The sequence below is a fragment of the Camellia sinensis genome, chromosome 4, assembly GCF_055761805.1.
Source record: "Camellia sinensis isolate YWXY chromosome 4, ASM5576180v1, whole genome shotgun sequence".
NCBI classification, from domain to species: Eukaryota; Viridiplantae; Streptophyta; class Magnoliopsida; order Ericales; family Theaceae; genus Camellia; species Camellia sinensis.
Window position 1 is genome coordinate 57,357,747 of NC_138964.1, and position 14,527 is coordinate 57,372,273.

The 14,527-nt window shown below is 35.6% G+C and overlaps 1 protein-coding gene across 1 annotated transcript; it reads right to left on the reverse strand.

The window, feature by feature from the left end:
* Nucleotides 1-12,205: 12,205 nt before the first annotated feature.
* Nucleotides 12,206-13,123, reverse strand: LOC145823779 (uncharacterized). Its single transcript, XM_082923300.1, has 2 exons — nt 12,890-13,123; nt 12,206-12,802 (listed from the first exon to the last, which is right to left on the reverse strand). Exons 1-2 carry the CDS (start codon nt 13,121-13,123, stop codon nt 12,206-12,208), a joined length of 831 nt encoding a protein of 276 aa, XP_082779426.1.
* Nucleotides 13,124-14,527: the final 1,404 nt, after the last annotated feature.

The following is a 14,527-nucleotide window of genomic DNA, read 5'->3' on the forward strand; positions in this document are numbered from 1 at the left end:
TGTCTATGGTGGATTTGTGGTATCTTTGTTGGTGGACTTCCCTATTTTTTAGTGTTTAGTCATGGCCAAATCCTCTAAACAAAGAAAAGCTACAGTTTCTCGTCCCTCCTATGACACTGATAAATTCTAGTCAACAGAGAAAGCCACAATGTTTAGGGACTTTTATGAGTTTAGAACTGTCCATCTTAAGAGAAATGTCCACTTTAACACCTTTGAGTCCATACCCATTCGACCTGTATTCTTTAGAAGGAGACCGCGTTGTTTTATTCTCGAGCCAACAAAATTTGAGTTGGGTCACGGAATTCTATTGTAACATCCATTCCATAGATCTAGTTGCTCCGTTTTTTAAAACATGGGTCCATTCCAAGGAAATCCACATTATTACTGATTTAGTTTAGACTTTTCTTGGCATTCTTCCTGTGCATAATTGTCACTTTTCATTTCTTGCCACCCGCAATGCTGACTTTGACATGGTTACATATGAAATTTGTGGCACACTGTAGACACCCCATTTTTGACGGTCCTCAAGACTCGGACGTCATCGCTTGTGCACTCGATGATTGTGCGTGTTTGTGTATGTTTTAAGTGCTCGAAATCCTCGGTGGAATACCTTGCCTTTGAGCCTTGAAACCTTATCTGTTTTGTGCACTGTTTTGGACCAAAAGCTTGTTGTTTCAAGTCTGAAAGAGTGGGTGACCTGTCGGCCAGCCCCATAGGCTGTCGGCCTTGGCTTATGCTTGTCGATTACCAGTGGTGACCAATTGCTGTCAGTGATGGTCGGTCGGCTATCAGTGGTGACCGACTACCACCAGTTTCTTTTTTCAAATATTTGTTGACAGTTGTGCCAGTTGTTGCACACTGAGCTGCATCTCCATACACGTGTATAGTAGGATGTTCCTAAGCTCAAGACTTGTTTTTCTATATATAGGGGGGTTCCTCCCCCATTTTTTAGGGTTAGCAATTTTAAACCAAAAAAAATATCTCTCTGTCTCTAGCTTTCTCTCTCACTCTTGATATTTTGTGATTGGCTGCCTAGTTTCTCTATACTTTTGTGTACAAACCCTTAACCAAACTTGACCATCTTTGAGCTGAGGTTCCTCGGAGTCTTGTTTGAGGTCTAGAAGGAGGTTTGAGCTTGAATTTGTGCGTAATTTGTGGTTTGCTTCAAAGGTATAGCACTTACCTTGTTTATACTTGTTTTGTATCTTTGTTTTGCCATCTATTTCAACTATTTTTGGGCTGATTATGAACTTTCAAAAACTCAGTTTTTATGGTTTAAAAGTGTTGGTTTGAGGTCATTTTGAGTTAGGGGATGGTCCACCCTTCTTGCTCCTTTGTTTGTTAAGCTTTTGTGCTATTATTCATCACTTTAAAACCTTTTTTTTTTTTTTGGGCCTTTTAACCACTGAATTTCAGAGGTTTTTCAGTGGTAAAAAACTCATTTCGAAGTCCAAAATTGGAGGGGTTAGCCTCCTCTCCTTGTGTCTTGCTTGCATACCTAGTTAGCCTCATGTATTAGCTAATTATTTTAGCTTTTTATGGCTTAAGTCCAGCATGTTTTAGACTATATTTAGGGTTTTTTTGCGTCTATTTTTGGTTGGTTAATTCATTTGAGCCTTGTATGGCATGGTTGTAGTGTAATTTCCATCACTAGGTTGGTGTTTTAGGGCATTAATTACCATTGTTTTGAGTTGATAGCATGTTTTAATGTTGTTTTGCATTTAATTTCAGCACTTTAATCTCTACAATCTCCCTCAATTCTTCACTCTTTTGTTTTCTTTGAAAGTGGTTTTAAACCCCTTGTTTGCCTAAGAGTGAAATGGAGGTACTACACCTAATGGTTTAATCCCTTAGGGGGCTCATTACCAACAGTGTAATGCCTCTTTCATGCCCAAAGCTACTTGTGGTTTGAGCCATCTTCGCACTAGAGGACAATCACCAATGGGTATTGGATTAAGGAATGGTTTGGTAATTAAAACGAGTAAATAAAAAATGACAAGTAAAAGAGGCAAGATAAGCATCTTTCGTGTTGCATTGCATGTGTTCGAATTGGACATTAATTCGAACACAAGGAAAATGGGACATTTCATACTCAAAAGTGATGAAATGTGCCACTTTCCTTGGTCACCATTGCCCTTGATCATGCATGATAGGGTGGTGGTCATTTTGGTCTTGTTTGTACATTTATTAAATTTGTACAAACTTGGTCCCTTAGCCATCATGCATGGAAATTGCTTGATTGATGGTTTGAGGGCCAAAAGTTTCTCTCCTTTGAGCTTGTGTGATGATAAGGAGGGTAAACAGTACAAACAACCTGTAAGAATACACTGTTTTGCTCTGTTTTGCTCTCTGTTACAGCATGCAAGTGTGAACCAGCAGTGGCCGACAGCCACCATCAATGGTCGACCGGCCACCAATGGTAGTCAACCGGCCACCATTGGTAGCCAACCGGCCCCTTGTTCCTCTTGTCGACCATCAGTGATTTTTGCACAATGTGTTAGTAAGATGAAGCAGAGGTGTTCTGGAAGTTGGCAGAATTTTCAGTGATCAAATGTGCTAACAGAGGCTTGCAGAAGCAAAACAACGGCTTTTCAGGTGGAAACCAGGCGCGTGCATGAGCCTCCCTTATATTTTCAAGCTCGCTTATCACTTAAATATCTAGCTTAGATGCATGTTGTAATTAATTAGTTGTAGCTAATTAAATGTTGTGAATGATTAGTTAGTTTAGCTAGTTATTTGATTTCGGTTTGTAATAATTAGTTAGCTTAATTAGCGTAGCTAGTTGGTTAGCTTATTCATTCGGACCCTCCTTCGCGATGGTATAATGTTGTAATAAGTGTGCGTGCATGTGTGTATGTCTTCTAACCCCACGTCTTTCTCCCTTTTATTTAATCGCTTTTGATGGTAAGATTAGGGTCATATTTCAACTTAGCATATCGCATGCTTGCATCCATTCATTTGTCTTGCATGCACCGAGGCTCGGCGCATCATTCAAACTGCATTGTTATTTCAATATTTCATTGAATACATGTTTAATCGCATGTTGTTCAAATCGATTCATACACCATATTAGTAGACGAGCCTATTAAATGCATATTGCATGTGTTGCATTAGACATCTTGTATAGTTAGGATCATGCATCTTTCTAACTAATTTTCTGTTTTGGCTTGGAGTATTCAGTGAGTTTTATGCTTTAGCATACTTGCATGAGTGTGAATGTTGCTATGATTAGCATGCTTTCCATGAGGCTATGTGCTTACTTGCTAAACTGCTTGAATGCTTGTGGATAAAGACTTGTTGTTTGAATTGGAACAGTTCAACGAATGTGTGTTTTAAGCCACTTTATTGAGTGACAAATCATGTTTTAAGTTCATTATGTTTGGTGGCAAATCTGCACCTTTTAAGCCCACTTGAGGGTGGCAAATTCAAACCATTTTTTGCAAACAAACATGAGTTAAATTGTTCCAAGTCTTGCAAACTAGTCTATACTTGCATGTGCGCATCACATAGTAAAGCTAGTTTAATAACCGGAATAAGAACACACAATGTTTATAAAAAATTATGTCATGATTAGTAGAGGCCAATCTTTGATCGGGCGAGTGGGGGTGCTCAATTCATGACCTTCCCTCTTCGTACCTAAGTTCCCGAGCCGAGGCAACTTTGGTGATGATGGACACGTGGCCTTTGGTACGAGTCAGGGTTTCCTAAATTTTTCTAAAACAAAATATTTAGGTGGCGACTCTGTATCTGGCAAAGCAGTCTAATTTTGGCATTATTTGATTTAAAATCAGTTTTCCAAAACAGGTTTGCTGGATTTAGACTCTTTGGTGTTTATTAGTTTCACATTGCACTTGTGAGACTAGATTCAGAACCGCGGAAGTCCGAACTGTAAGGCCTTCTTTTCAAACCTTTCCGAAAGGCGGGGCGCGACAAAAAGGCGAGTCCATACACACCCGAGACTCGAATTATCAAAGCATTAATTAAGCAAAATGAACTTCTGTTCCCTTTTCGTCTTCTAAACATCATTGTCTATGCCAATATTCATGTCACTACCCACAGTTCCGACATCTCTCAAGATTAAGAGTAGGTTCTATATTACATTGATCATCACCCCTTTATTGATCTCTCTGAGATGATTGTTTTAAAGATGATTTCAGTGTTTGAGGGCAAAAAGTCTTTGGGTCTTCCATATGGGTGTCTTATCAATCGGATTCTCTCATCTATTACTGTTCGTTCTTTTTCAAATGATGAGTTTACATGTCCTGTCAAACTAGTCACCAAAAAGACTCTCTCCCAGAGTTAGGTTCATGTCAAGGGGAAGTCTTCGGGGGTAGGTCCTTCTGATGCAATTGAGGACTAGTCGGTAGAGGAAGCCAAGCTTGATGATGCGGCCACCAGTGAGGATGAGTTGGCTGTCTACCCTCAAAGTATTTGAGGTCAACTTCTCCAGTTTGAGCACACCATGACCCAGTGCCTTGATCGACTTGATGCTCGAGTAGATGCTTTCGATGGACTCCTAGGTCGTATTAAGCATACAGTGGACTAGTCATCTCTACAACTCGCTCAGATTCTTTCACTTCTCCAAATACAACAACCTCCTCCTCCTCCACCATATCAGTGATTGGTTGTTCCTCTTATTTCTCTTCCATGGACACATATATATAGATAATGTTTATTCTTTCTCTTTGGACAATTTTTTTTTTTTTTTTGTTCTTATGCCTTTTGGATATATTTCTAATGGACATGTTTCCCATATGTTAGACTATTGGTAATATTTGTTTTGGGATAATTTATTGGCTTTCTATTCTTGTTCGTTTGGCAACTTTCGCAGGTTGTTTAACCACTTTGCCACTCCCGATTAGAAAGGGAGAGGATTTATGATGATAACATGATTGATGATTATGTTCTTTGGATTATACTTTTTATGCTCTATCATCTAGTTTTTTTGTGTGATTGTTATAATTTTTGCAAGTGGTTCTCTTCACACGGTGTTTAGAGTGGTTAGGGTGTGGATGTGTCTAGTGCGTATGTTTGTTAAGAATTAATGTTAGAAGTGTTTTGTCTCGGAATTGACAAAGGGGAAGATTGTGAGGTCCCTTTGTGTTGTCAATTCCATGATCAAACACAGTTAAATTGTATTTCAATGTCTTGTTTTTGCTTGTACCACTCGAGGGCAACATTGGTGGCTCGAGCGAAGAATCTTGTCTCTTAGTAGTTTATTCATGCTTACAAAAATACTTGGATGTTTGATTCTGAGCTCGAGCGAACTTTTCATCGCTTGAGCGAAGGCACTTATGGTTTCTTCACATACAAGACATATTACTTGAGTGACTATTCTTTCGCTCGAGCGGTTATCGCACTCCTATTCCTTATAAAGCTACATGAAAGATTGGTTTTAGGGTTATGACTCTTGATCTAAAACTTGATATCTTGTTCTTGCTTTTGGAGTCTTTTTCCTTTGATCGCATAACATGAGTTAAGTTGATCACATCAAAGGGGTTTGTTTGATTCTTCTAATCAAAAAGAGTTTGATCAATGGATTCCAAAGGTTCAAGCATGAAGGCTTTAAAGGAGTTCAAAGTGGCTTGTTGTCGTGGACTCGATGTGGGTGTTGTGGATTCAACATCAAACTAATCAATTTCGAGACGAAGGCGTTCGTGAAAGAGGCACAAGTTGTAGAAGACGATTCTTCAGCGTGTTGAGTAATTGTTGGTGATCTTGTGTATTTTCATTGTTTTCATAGTGGATTGATTAGTGACGTTTCGCCTGTGATTTTTTTTATGATAATTGGAGATGCTCCAACTGTGATTTTTTTCATGTTAAAATTGTTTGTGTCGACTTATTAATTCTAAAACACTTTTGTATGTGCTAGATGGTTTCAATTGTTAGTTTTATTTGTTTGCAAATTGTTGCAATTCAATCTATTTCGAATTACGAATCACTTAGGTTTTTCAAGCTTATTTGAGCTACTTACGGTTCTTTTTATTCTAGGAGTTTCTGCTAGACTGTTTGGTATAGTTTCTGCTTATAACTTATAAGACAAAAATAATTTAAATAAATTGAAAAAACCTGATTTTTAAAAGTTGGGTGAAAGGTGCTTTTAAATTATGTTTTTAAATTATTAATTTATAATAAGCTGTATCAAATAATACCAGCAAAGGGTAACATATTTTTTTGAAAATTTCAATCTTTAGTATTTATTTTTATGTTTTAAATTATGTCAATTTTTTAACTTTTTGGGTCCATCTTTTGAAGACGAATCGAAAAAATAAAAATAAAAATTGAAAATTTATTAGAAAAATAAAAACCAAAATAAGAAACAAAAAAGGGGGGGGGCCAGGGAATTAGCATCTAGTGATATCATAAAAAAATATTACAAATACTTGAAAAGTCTAAGAATTTCATTATTAATATCGATAATTTTTTTTCACTAATTTGTAATTTGTTTTTGAAGCTACTACTGATTTGTTATTCCCAAAAAAAAAAAAAAAAAACTATTATTTTTGTCTTTTTTGAACTCTTTTTAATTTTTGTTGTTTTTTTGATTCGTTTCGTCAAGTAAAATTTAAAAGTCAAAACTTTTTGAATTTTTTTTTTAAAGTTCACTAAAAATAAAAAATAATGTTTGGTTGTGTTTGTGCAAAAAATATATAAATAATTTTTTTGACTAATAACACAAGTTTGACTTAAACTAGGAGGTTTTGGGTGATTTGCGGGTGTGCCAAGGTAATAGTGCCTGAGTTCATGCAAATGTACTTGGAAAAATCTAGCTTTTGCAAACAAAAGGTTGTGTGAGGCGCAAAGGGATAAAAGACCTCTTGATTCTTATTTTGCCTTGCTTAAGAGGACCTAAAATCTCCGTGGGGTTTTTAATGTGAAAAAGAGAGGTAATTAGATGGAAATAAACATTAGAAAATATAATTTCATAAATTCATTAAATTGAACACATAAAAGTATAAAAATAAGTTGAAAACATGAAATTGAGTTACAAAATGAAATTGATACACAATTTAAGTCTCAAAACAATGTTTATGAAGGTCAAAAACAATTAATTTGACACGAATGTCATGAAAACTAGGAAACTAAGGCTAAATCTATGGTAAAGATGCCTTTTAAGTCTACTCCTAAGTTGAACTAAACTAAGGATAAATAGCATTAGGCTATGTACTAAGTTGTATTGAATGTTAGATTGATTGTGTTTTGCTCCATTTTCATTTCTTGTATTTATAGGTTCTGAAGCCGCCCAAAAATCATGAACTACCTCCTGGAAAACATCAGCTGTTTCTTGAAAATCTCCATAAAATCTTAAAAATGGGATAGTAGACTACCTATTGAAGTGACACCTGTCCTAACTTTCTCATTCTTCTCAGCGAATGGTTAGTTTGTTACTCAAAGATAGATTGACTAGATCCTCCTGAAAACATGAGCCGTTCGATGGCGGGTGGAGTTCTTAGATGGTTGTCATCTACCTTGTCTTGGTCAATACACGACTTCTTTGTAGGAGCCATTGCACACTTTGAAATGGAACCATTAGATTGTTTCTGGTGGTAGATATGGTGGCCATTGGATCAAAGCCACGTGCCCACTTGTTGAACTATTTGAATCTTACCAATATCCAAATATATCTAATATATAAATATTAATATATATCCTTCAACAAAGAGAGAAGGGAGCACATGACCCCAACCCCTATAATTTAGGGATTTGTTTCAATCACATCAGCACCATGGTTACATCTCCTTTCCAATTCTGCCACCACCTAAACTTGCTAAAGCCACTCACTTTGACTCACCACATACGCACGTGACATGCCCCCATTGGCTGGTTATTTTCGGTACAAACAAGTTGATTAACATGTTTGCCAATAGTGATTCTTTGAAAATGAATTTGTTTTCATATATTTTTTTGGTATGTAAACAATAGACAAAATTTAATTGCTTTAAATATGTGAATACAATACTTAAAAAATGTAGGCAAATGCTAACAACTCCCTAGGCATTATTTAATATTGGAAAATATGTAAAAATTATCTTGAAAATATGTGTAAATTAAAAAAAAAAAAAAGTGTATTGATTTTAATAAATACGCATTGAATTTGATAAAATGTGTCCCGTAGGTTTTTCAATTTTTTCCCTTTTATTTATACCCTAGAGATACTTATTAGCAATACCCAAAAATATAATGTCTTCAATTAAAATGGTAGATTCCATTTTTCTTCACTAATTAAAAAAATGTGAATTTTTTTAATTAAGGGAAAAAATGTGCACTGTCCACATACTATTTAAATATATTGTAATTTAAATATACTATTATATTGTAATTTACACTTTACTCCCTTGTAATTTACACTTTACTCCCTTGTAATTTAGTTAAAAAAGACACGACCTCCTTATCTATACTATTATAAAGTGAACACATAACTCTATGGTGTCCTGAAGCTTTACTCTCCTCATGTCATGTGACAGTATTTTTTATTTTTTAAAAAAAAGTTAAACAAAAAGATGGGCAAGGCTTGAACCCATGACCATGGGTTTAAGTACGAGGACTCATACCACTTAAACTAAGTACATATTATAATATTGATTTCATTATTATTATTTTGTATTCCTACTTATTTAAATTGCACACACATCGTGTGTGCCACCCACTATTACTATTATAAAGTTAACACATAATAGGGTGTCTTGAAGCTTACTTTACTCTCCTCACATAATATGGTGTCTTGAAGCTTACTTTACTCTCCTCATGCCATGTGGCAGTATGTTTTATTTTTTAAAAAAAAGTTAAACAAAGAGATGGGCAAGGCTTGAACCCATGACCATGGGTTTAAGTACGAAAACTCATACCACTTAAGCTAAGTACACATTATAATATTAATTTCATTATTATTTTTTTTTATTCCTACTTATTTAAATTGCACACACATCGTGTGTGCCACCCACTAGTAGTTCATAAATGTATACATAACCACCTTTTGATTTGGACTAAACTAAAATTTATGACTCTATTAATGAATTTTACAAAATACCTATAATAGCCTCACTTCTTTATCTAATTTTTGTATCTCTGCCACTCTTTCTCTTTTCTCTCTCTCTAAAATAATTATCTAACTGTAAAACAATGCAAACACATGATTTTGTCTTCCACCTATACAATTCACTTTCGCCTAATAAGTAATTTTTATTTCTCATAATCCAAGTAATTTAACTTTATGTATTTCGGTATAGGTCTGCTATGGACCAACCATGGCTGCTATGAAAAATGGTGAAGGTGGTAGTTGCCACCGCGGAGTTGAGGCATATAGTAATCTGTTGAGGGGTTGGTGGTTGAAATAGATCCACGTCTTTCATGTCAATTTCAATAGCAAATTATATATCAATTTCAATCTATTGTACTACTGCATTGTTGTCACGACCCAAACCGGTCCCTAAAGATTTAGGATGTAACCGACTAGTAATCATGAGATTACCTACGGCCTCAGACAAAATTTCAAAATATAGTTAACATACAGGGCTTGTAACGGAAGCAAATTATGAAATTTGTCCATTGAGCTGTGCATACATGCCATGAACAGGAACATACATGTTGCATCCCACATCACACTTCATGTCATATATCACAACATTTAATACCTGCATTATATATACATAACCCAAGAGCAAAACTTATAACATAATAGACTATATAAAACCAAAGTTTCTCGACCTTGTCATGATAAAAGCTAAGGCCTCGACACGGAGACTTATCTTGGGTGGCTTCACAAAAGGTTGACAAAAGGCTGACACTTTAACAGGCTTTAGTACTGAACTTCCTGATGCTCACCTACATACATATAAATAAATAGAGCGAGCTGGAAGCTCAATGAGTAATCTCAATGTAAGGGAGTTAAATAAATGAGTCTCATAACCTAATCAAAAAAATATAACTTATTGATACAATTAAAACTGGTTCCAAATCACATTAAATCTCGTTTCAAATCACATAGTATCAAATATTGCTTATCAACCTTTTATCAAACCTTTCATAACTCCAAGTCATAGCGGAGTACCCGAAGGCCTTATTTAACTTGTTGAATTTACCATACAGAATATTCAAAAAGAATGCCTTCATTCAAAGCACTCGTATTAGTGTAGAACATCATTTACATGGCTTTTATAGAACATCACATTGATGCCTCATTCAAAACATCATATTGATGGCTTATAGGGAATGCAAAACATCACTTGGATGACTTATACAGATCATCACATTTGATGGCTTATACAGAACGATTACTATTGAAGCCATACAGACAATCATTAAAGATTGACATCATACAAAACGTTTATAACGAATTATTAGTTTGTACAGAATGTCTAAAACAGGTCATAAACAAACAACGGTTGCCGAGAGTCAAAGTACATTTTTCAATTTATCATAATTGTTGTTTAAAAAGGAAACTCATTCATTCTTATTGACACAATCCTTCAAAAACTTGCCATGTCATATTCATTTCGTTCAGAAACTTGTCATGTCATATTTATTTTGAAGATTCAAAACATACTTAACCATTTCGGAGAACTCTTGTCAAGCACATGACATATACCAGCGTAAGTTTAATAAATCATCACATAGGAATGCTAATTTGAAAGTACTTCACATCAAAATACTGTTACAAAGAGATTACTCGCCTTGATTGATTCGATGATCTACTTCAATGTTAGAACCTTAGCTCAAATCCTTGAATTTCCCTTGAATCTCTTCAAGCCTTTCTTCTTCTTCTTCTTCTTCTTCTTCTTCTTCTTCTTCTTCTTCTCTCTCTCTCTCCCTCTCTCTCTCTCTTGTTTCTCTCTTTCTCTCAGGAGATATTTTATTTTTGAGTCCAAAAGACTAAGGTTCTCATATATATATATATATATATATATATACATAACTTAAGCTAATAACCAATTAGGCTTAACTAAGAAATCTCATATTAACTAAAACTAAGGTTTAAACTAATTAAACCCAATTAATTCATTACGAATCATAATTTTCCAAAATTTCACAGAAGGCTCTAAAAATCATGCTAAACACAGATATGGAGTTGGTTTTGGTTTATCGCGCCTCTAAGACTTTTAATTTTCAATTCAAAGTTCCAATTGTAACAGATTTTCCTACAAGTAACAAATATAATTTCAAAAGCACATAATTTGAACAATTAGCATGCAAATTCACATCAATCACATAATCATATGCATAATTAAGCATAATACAGGTTGGGTTATCACAATCTTTATCCTTTTAGGAAGTTTGGTCCTTCAAACTTGTTTTACCTTACGTTGAAGAGCAGACATTTCAGTCTCATATCATTCTCTTTTTCTCTATTCAAGTTTGCCATAGAAATTCAATTCAGGTCTCAATTGTTTAACAGTTCACAGTCCAATTTGGTTATTCGATTCAATAATCTATCGCCGTCATCCAAGTTATTCAGAAATCAGCAAAAATGTAAAGTAAATTCATAAATCAATCCCATGACAGTAGATGCAGTGTTGAAGTTATCAGTCATATGACGTTCATAATTCATATCTCCCATAGAATCGATTGTATATATAATACAATAATACTGAGGTGGTCATTCGTAGAGTGTACTAAATCCATATACTTCTTAGCAACTGAGATTGTTAATCTCAAATTGTGTTCACATTCAACATAGTCTGTGGTTAACAATTCTCCTAGCCTCGGGAATAAAATATAGTGACATGGAAACAACCATTCTCTAGGACAGTCAAACCCATGGTAGCAAGGGTAATACCAAAACAATCAGGTTTTAGCATAATACACGTGTTCCCAATCAGTCAAAGGTATGTGTTTACATATTTCAAATAGTATGCTGTTGACTGTCCATATAAGGTCTCTAAAATAAGTCAAGTATGCAAAACAAATTCAAGTTCTTGGTCTATTAATTCCCTTAGCAAACATAATCTAATCATTCATTCATAAGCAATTTATAGTCTCCCCGTAACCGAAATCAAATATGATACAAGTTCCATCACATCACTCTCAATCAAAATTTTGTTCCAAAAGTCATAATCAAATCATCTAGGTAGACAGTTAGCAATCTCACATAAGTCCATATGTAGGCTTATACATATTATAGAGTTTACTATCCGAGGCATTCAAACAAGTCACATAGTCACGAAATCATGGTCTCATTCCAAGCAAAGGTATATATATCAGTCCAAAATTAAGTACTACAAAGGTAATCGTTCACATCAATAAAGGTACCTTGATTAGCATTTACTCTTGTAATAACAGGTCTCGTCATTGGTTCTGATCTGACTGAGCTAGCGGTAGGTCTATTCACAATCTGTCCAGCCTGAGGACAATTTCTCACTGTATGGCCCTTCTTACCACACCTATAGCAAGCTCCTGAAATTCGATAACAAATTCTCCGGTGCTTTTTTTCACATTCTGAACAAGTTGGTGCAAAATCGTTTCTTTGGGCAAGTTCATCTTGGCTAGATGTTTCTAACTTCGATTTCTTATTCTTTGAAAATTCATTACTCTCATCAGTGCTTTGTCTTTTTCCTTTCCATCCAAAAGATCGGTTGATATTAGCTTCAAACATCAATGCCCAATCTAGCACATCAACGTATTTTGGCAACTTCAAAACATTAATTTTCTCCAAAATGGAATCCCAAAGTCCTCTCTCAAATTTTCTCGCTTTCTTATAATCTGTATCAACCATGTGAGGCGCATATCTTGACAATTCGGTAAACTGAGATTCATACTCTACCACTGTTTGGTTGCCTTGCTTTAACCTTTCAAATTCAAAAACTTTCTGATCTCGGACACATTGAGGAAAACATTACTCGTAGAAGATTTCCATAAATTTAGCCCAATTAATGTCTCTGTTTTCATCTCAGACCATCATCCACCATCGTCTAGCATCATCTTCTAAAGTAAATGCGGCTAGCAGAACTTTTTGTGCTTCAATGCACGGGAAGACTTCAAACAATTTCTCAATTTCGAGAACCCATGCCTCGGCTCTCAAATGATCAATTCCTCCATGGAACAGTGGTGGTTTCATTTTCTTAAACTCTTTTGTCAATGCAATAATTCGTTCATCCGCTTGATGTTCTTGCATAAGCAGTACTGGCATTGGGGGTGGAGTTGGCGGTTGTTGCCGTTGTTGTTGCCATTCCTATTGTCATCTTAAACTTTCTGCCATCTCATGTATCATTCTTTTCATTTTGTCTAGCCTTGAGGAGGTCGACTCCTCTAGTTCATCCCCTCTTGTTCTGACCATTTTCTATATGAAACTTCTATTATAACGAATACAGAAAGTGACACACACATATTTATACATAAGCACATACCCTCATGTTCAAATTTCACATATCTTGGGTGCAAAATTGTTCTTATACTTGATAAATGATTACATACAGGACACGTATCAAATAAATGCATCCATAACAGATGATTGCATGCTTACCAGATATTGCACACTGAATACTTATCAGATAGACACACATTTACTAGATGAATGCAATCCTGAATTCCATTCTACCAACTCTTATTACTCAATTGGACACGTGTGTGAGATATAACTCATGCTCTGATACCAACTATCACGATCCAAACCCGCCCCTAAAGATTTAGGACGTAACCGGCCAATAATCATGAGATTACCTACGAAGTCAGACAGAATTTCAAAATATATTTAACATACGGGGCCTGTAGCGAAAGCAAATATGAAATGTGTCCATTGAGCTGTGCATACATGCCATGAACATGAACATACATGTTATATCCCATATCACACTTCATATCATATATCACAACATTTAATACCTACATTATCTATACATAACCCAAGAGCAAAACATATAACATAATAGACTATATAAAACCAAAGCTTCTCGAGCTTGTCATGATAAAAGCTAAGGCCTAGACACGGAAGCATATCTTGGGTGGCTTCACAAAAGGCTGACACTTGAATGGGTTTTAGTATTGAATTTCATGATGCTCACCTACATACATATATGTGGGGATATATTTTCTGAATACCAACACGTGGCATGGTGACGCCAACGTGTCAGCCGAGGTGCCACGTGCCTTGGTAGTTAAGCCGAGGTAATCTCGGAGAAGCCGAGGTCATCTCCGAAGATATCGGAATCCGAGATAAGGGGCAAGAGTCCTAAGGCACAAAGGGGACTGAATCAAGATAAGGATAAAACTCTCAAGGAGTTATCTTTATCACTTAAAAGAGTCCAGAGTAAACAGTGAATTAGAATTCATAGAAGTCATACTTCTAGTGGGACTTGGATTGAGTATATTATAAAAGAGAGGCACCCCCATGGGTCTAAGGTATGTAATTTATACTTTGAGTATTCAGTTTAGTACTTGATTATCTTTGAGAGATATACTGACTTGATCGTCGGAGTGCCCCCGGGTGGAAGAACCACCGCCGGAGCTTTTTCTTTCTGTTTCAGGTTACTTAAGCCATCTATTCTGCTTGTGCTTTCCAGCTGATCACTAAACGGGCAGTATGGTCAGATTTTCA

Excerpts from the sequence above, each read along its gene's own strand:
- LOC145823779 (XM_082923300.1), bottom strand. The coding sequence starts at position 13,123 with ATGCCAGTACTGCTTATGCAAGAACATCAAGCGGATGAACGAATTATT. Across the intron at positions 12,803-12,889 it reads CTAGACGATGGTGGATGATG|AAAGTTTTTGAATTTGAAAG; the intron begins GTCTGAGATGAA and ends GTCCGAGATCAG.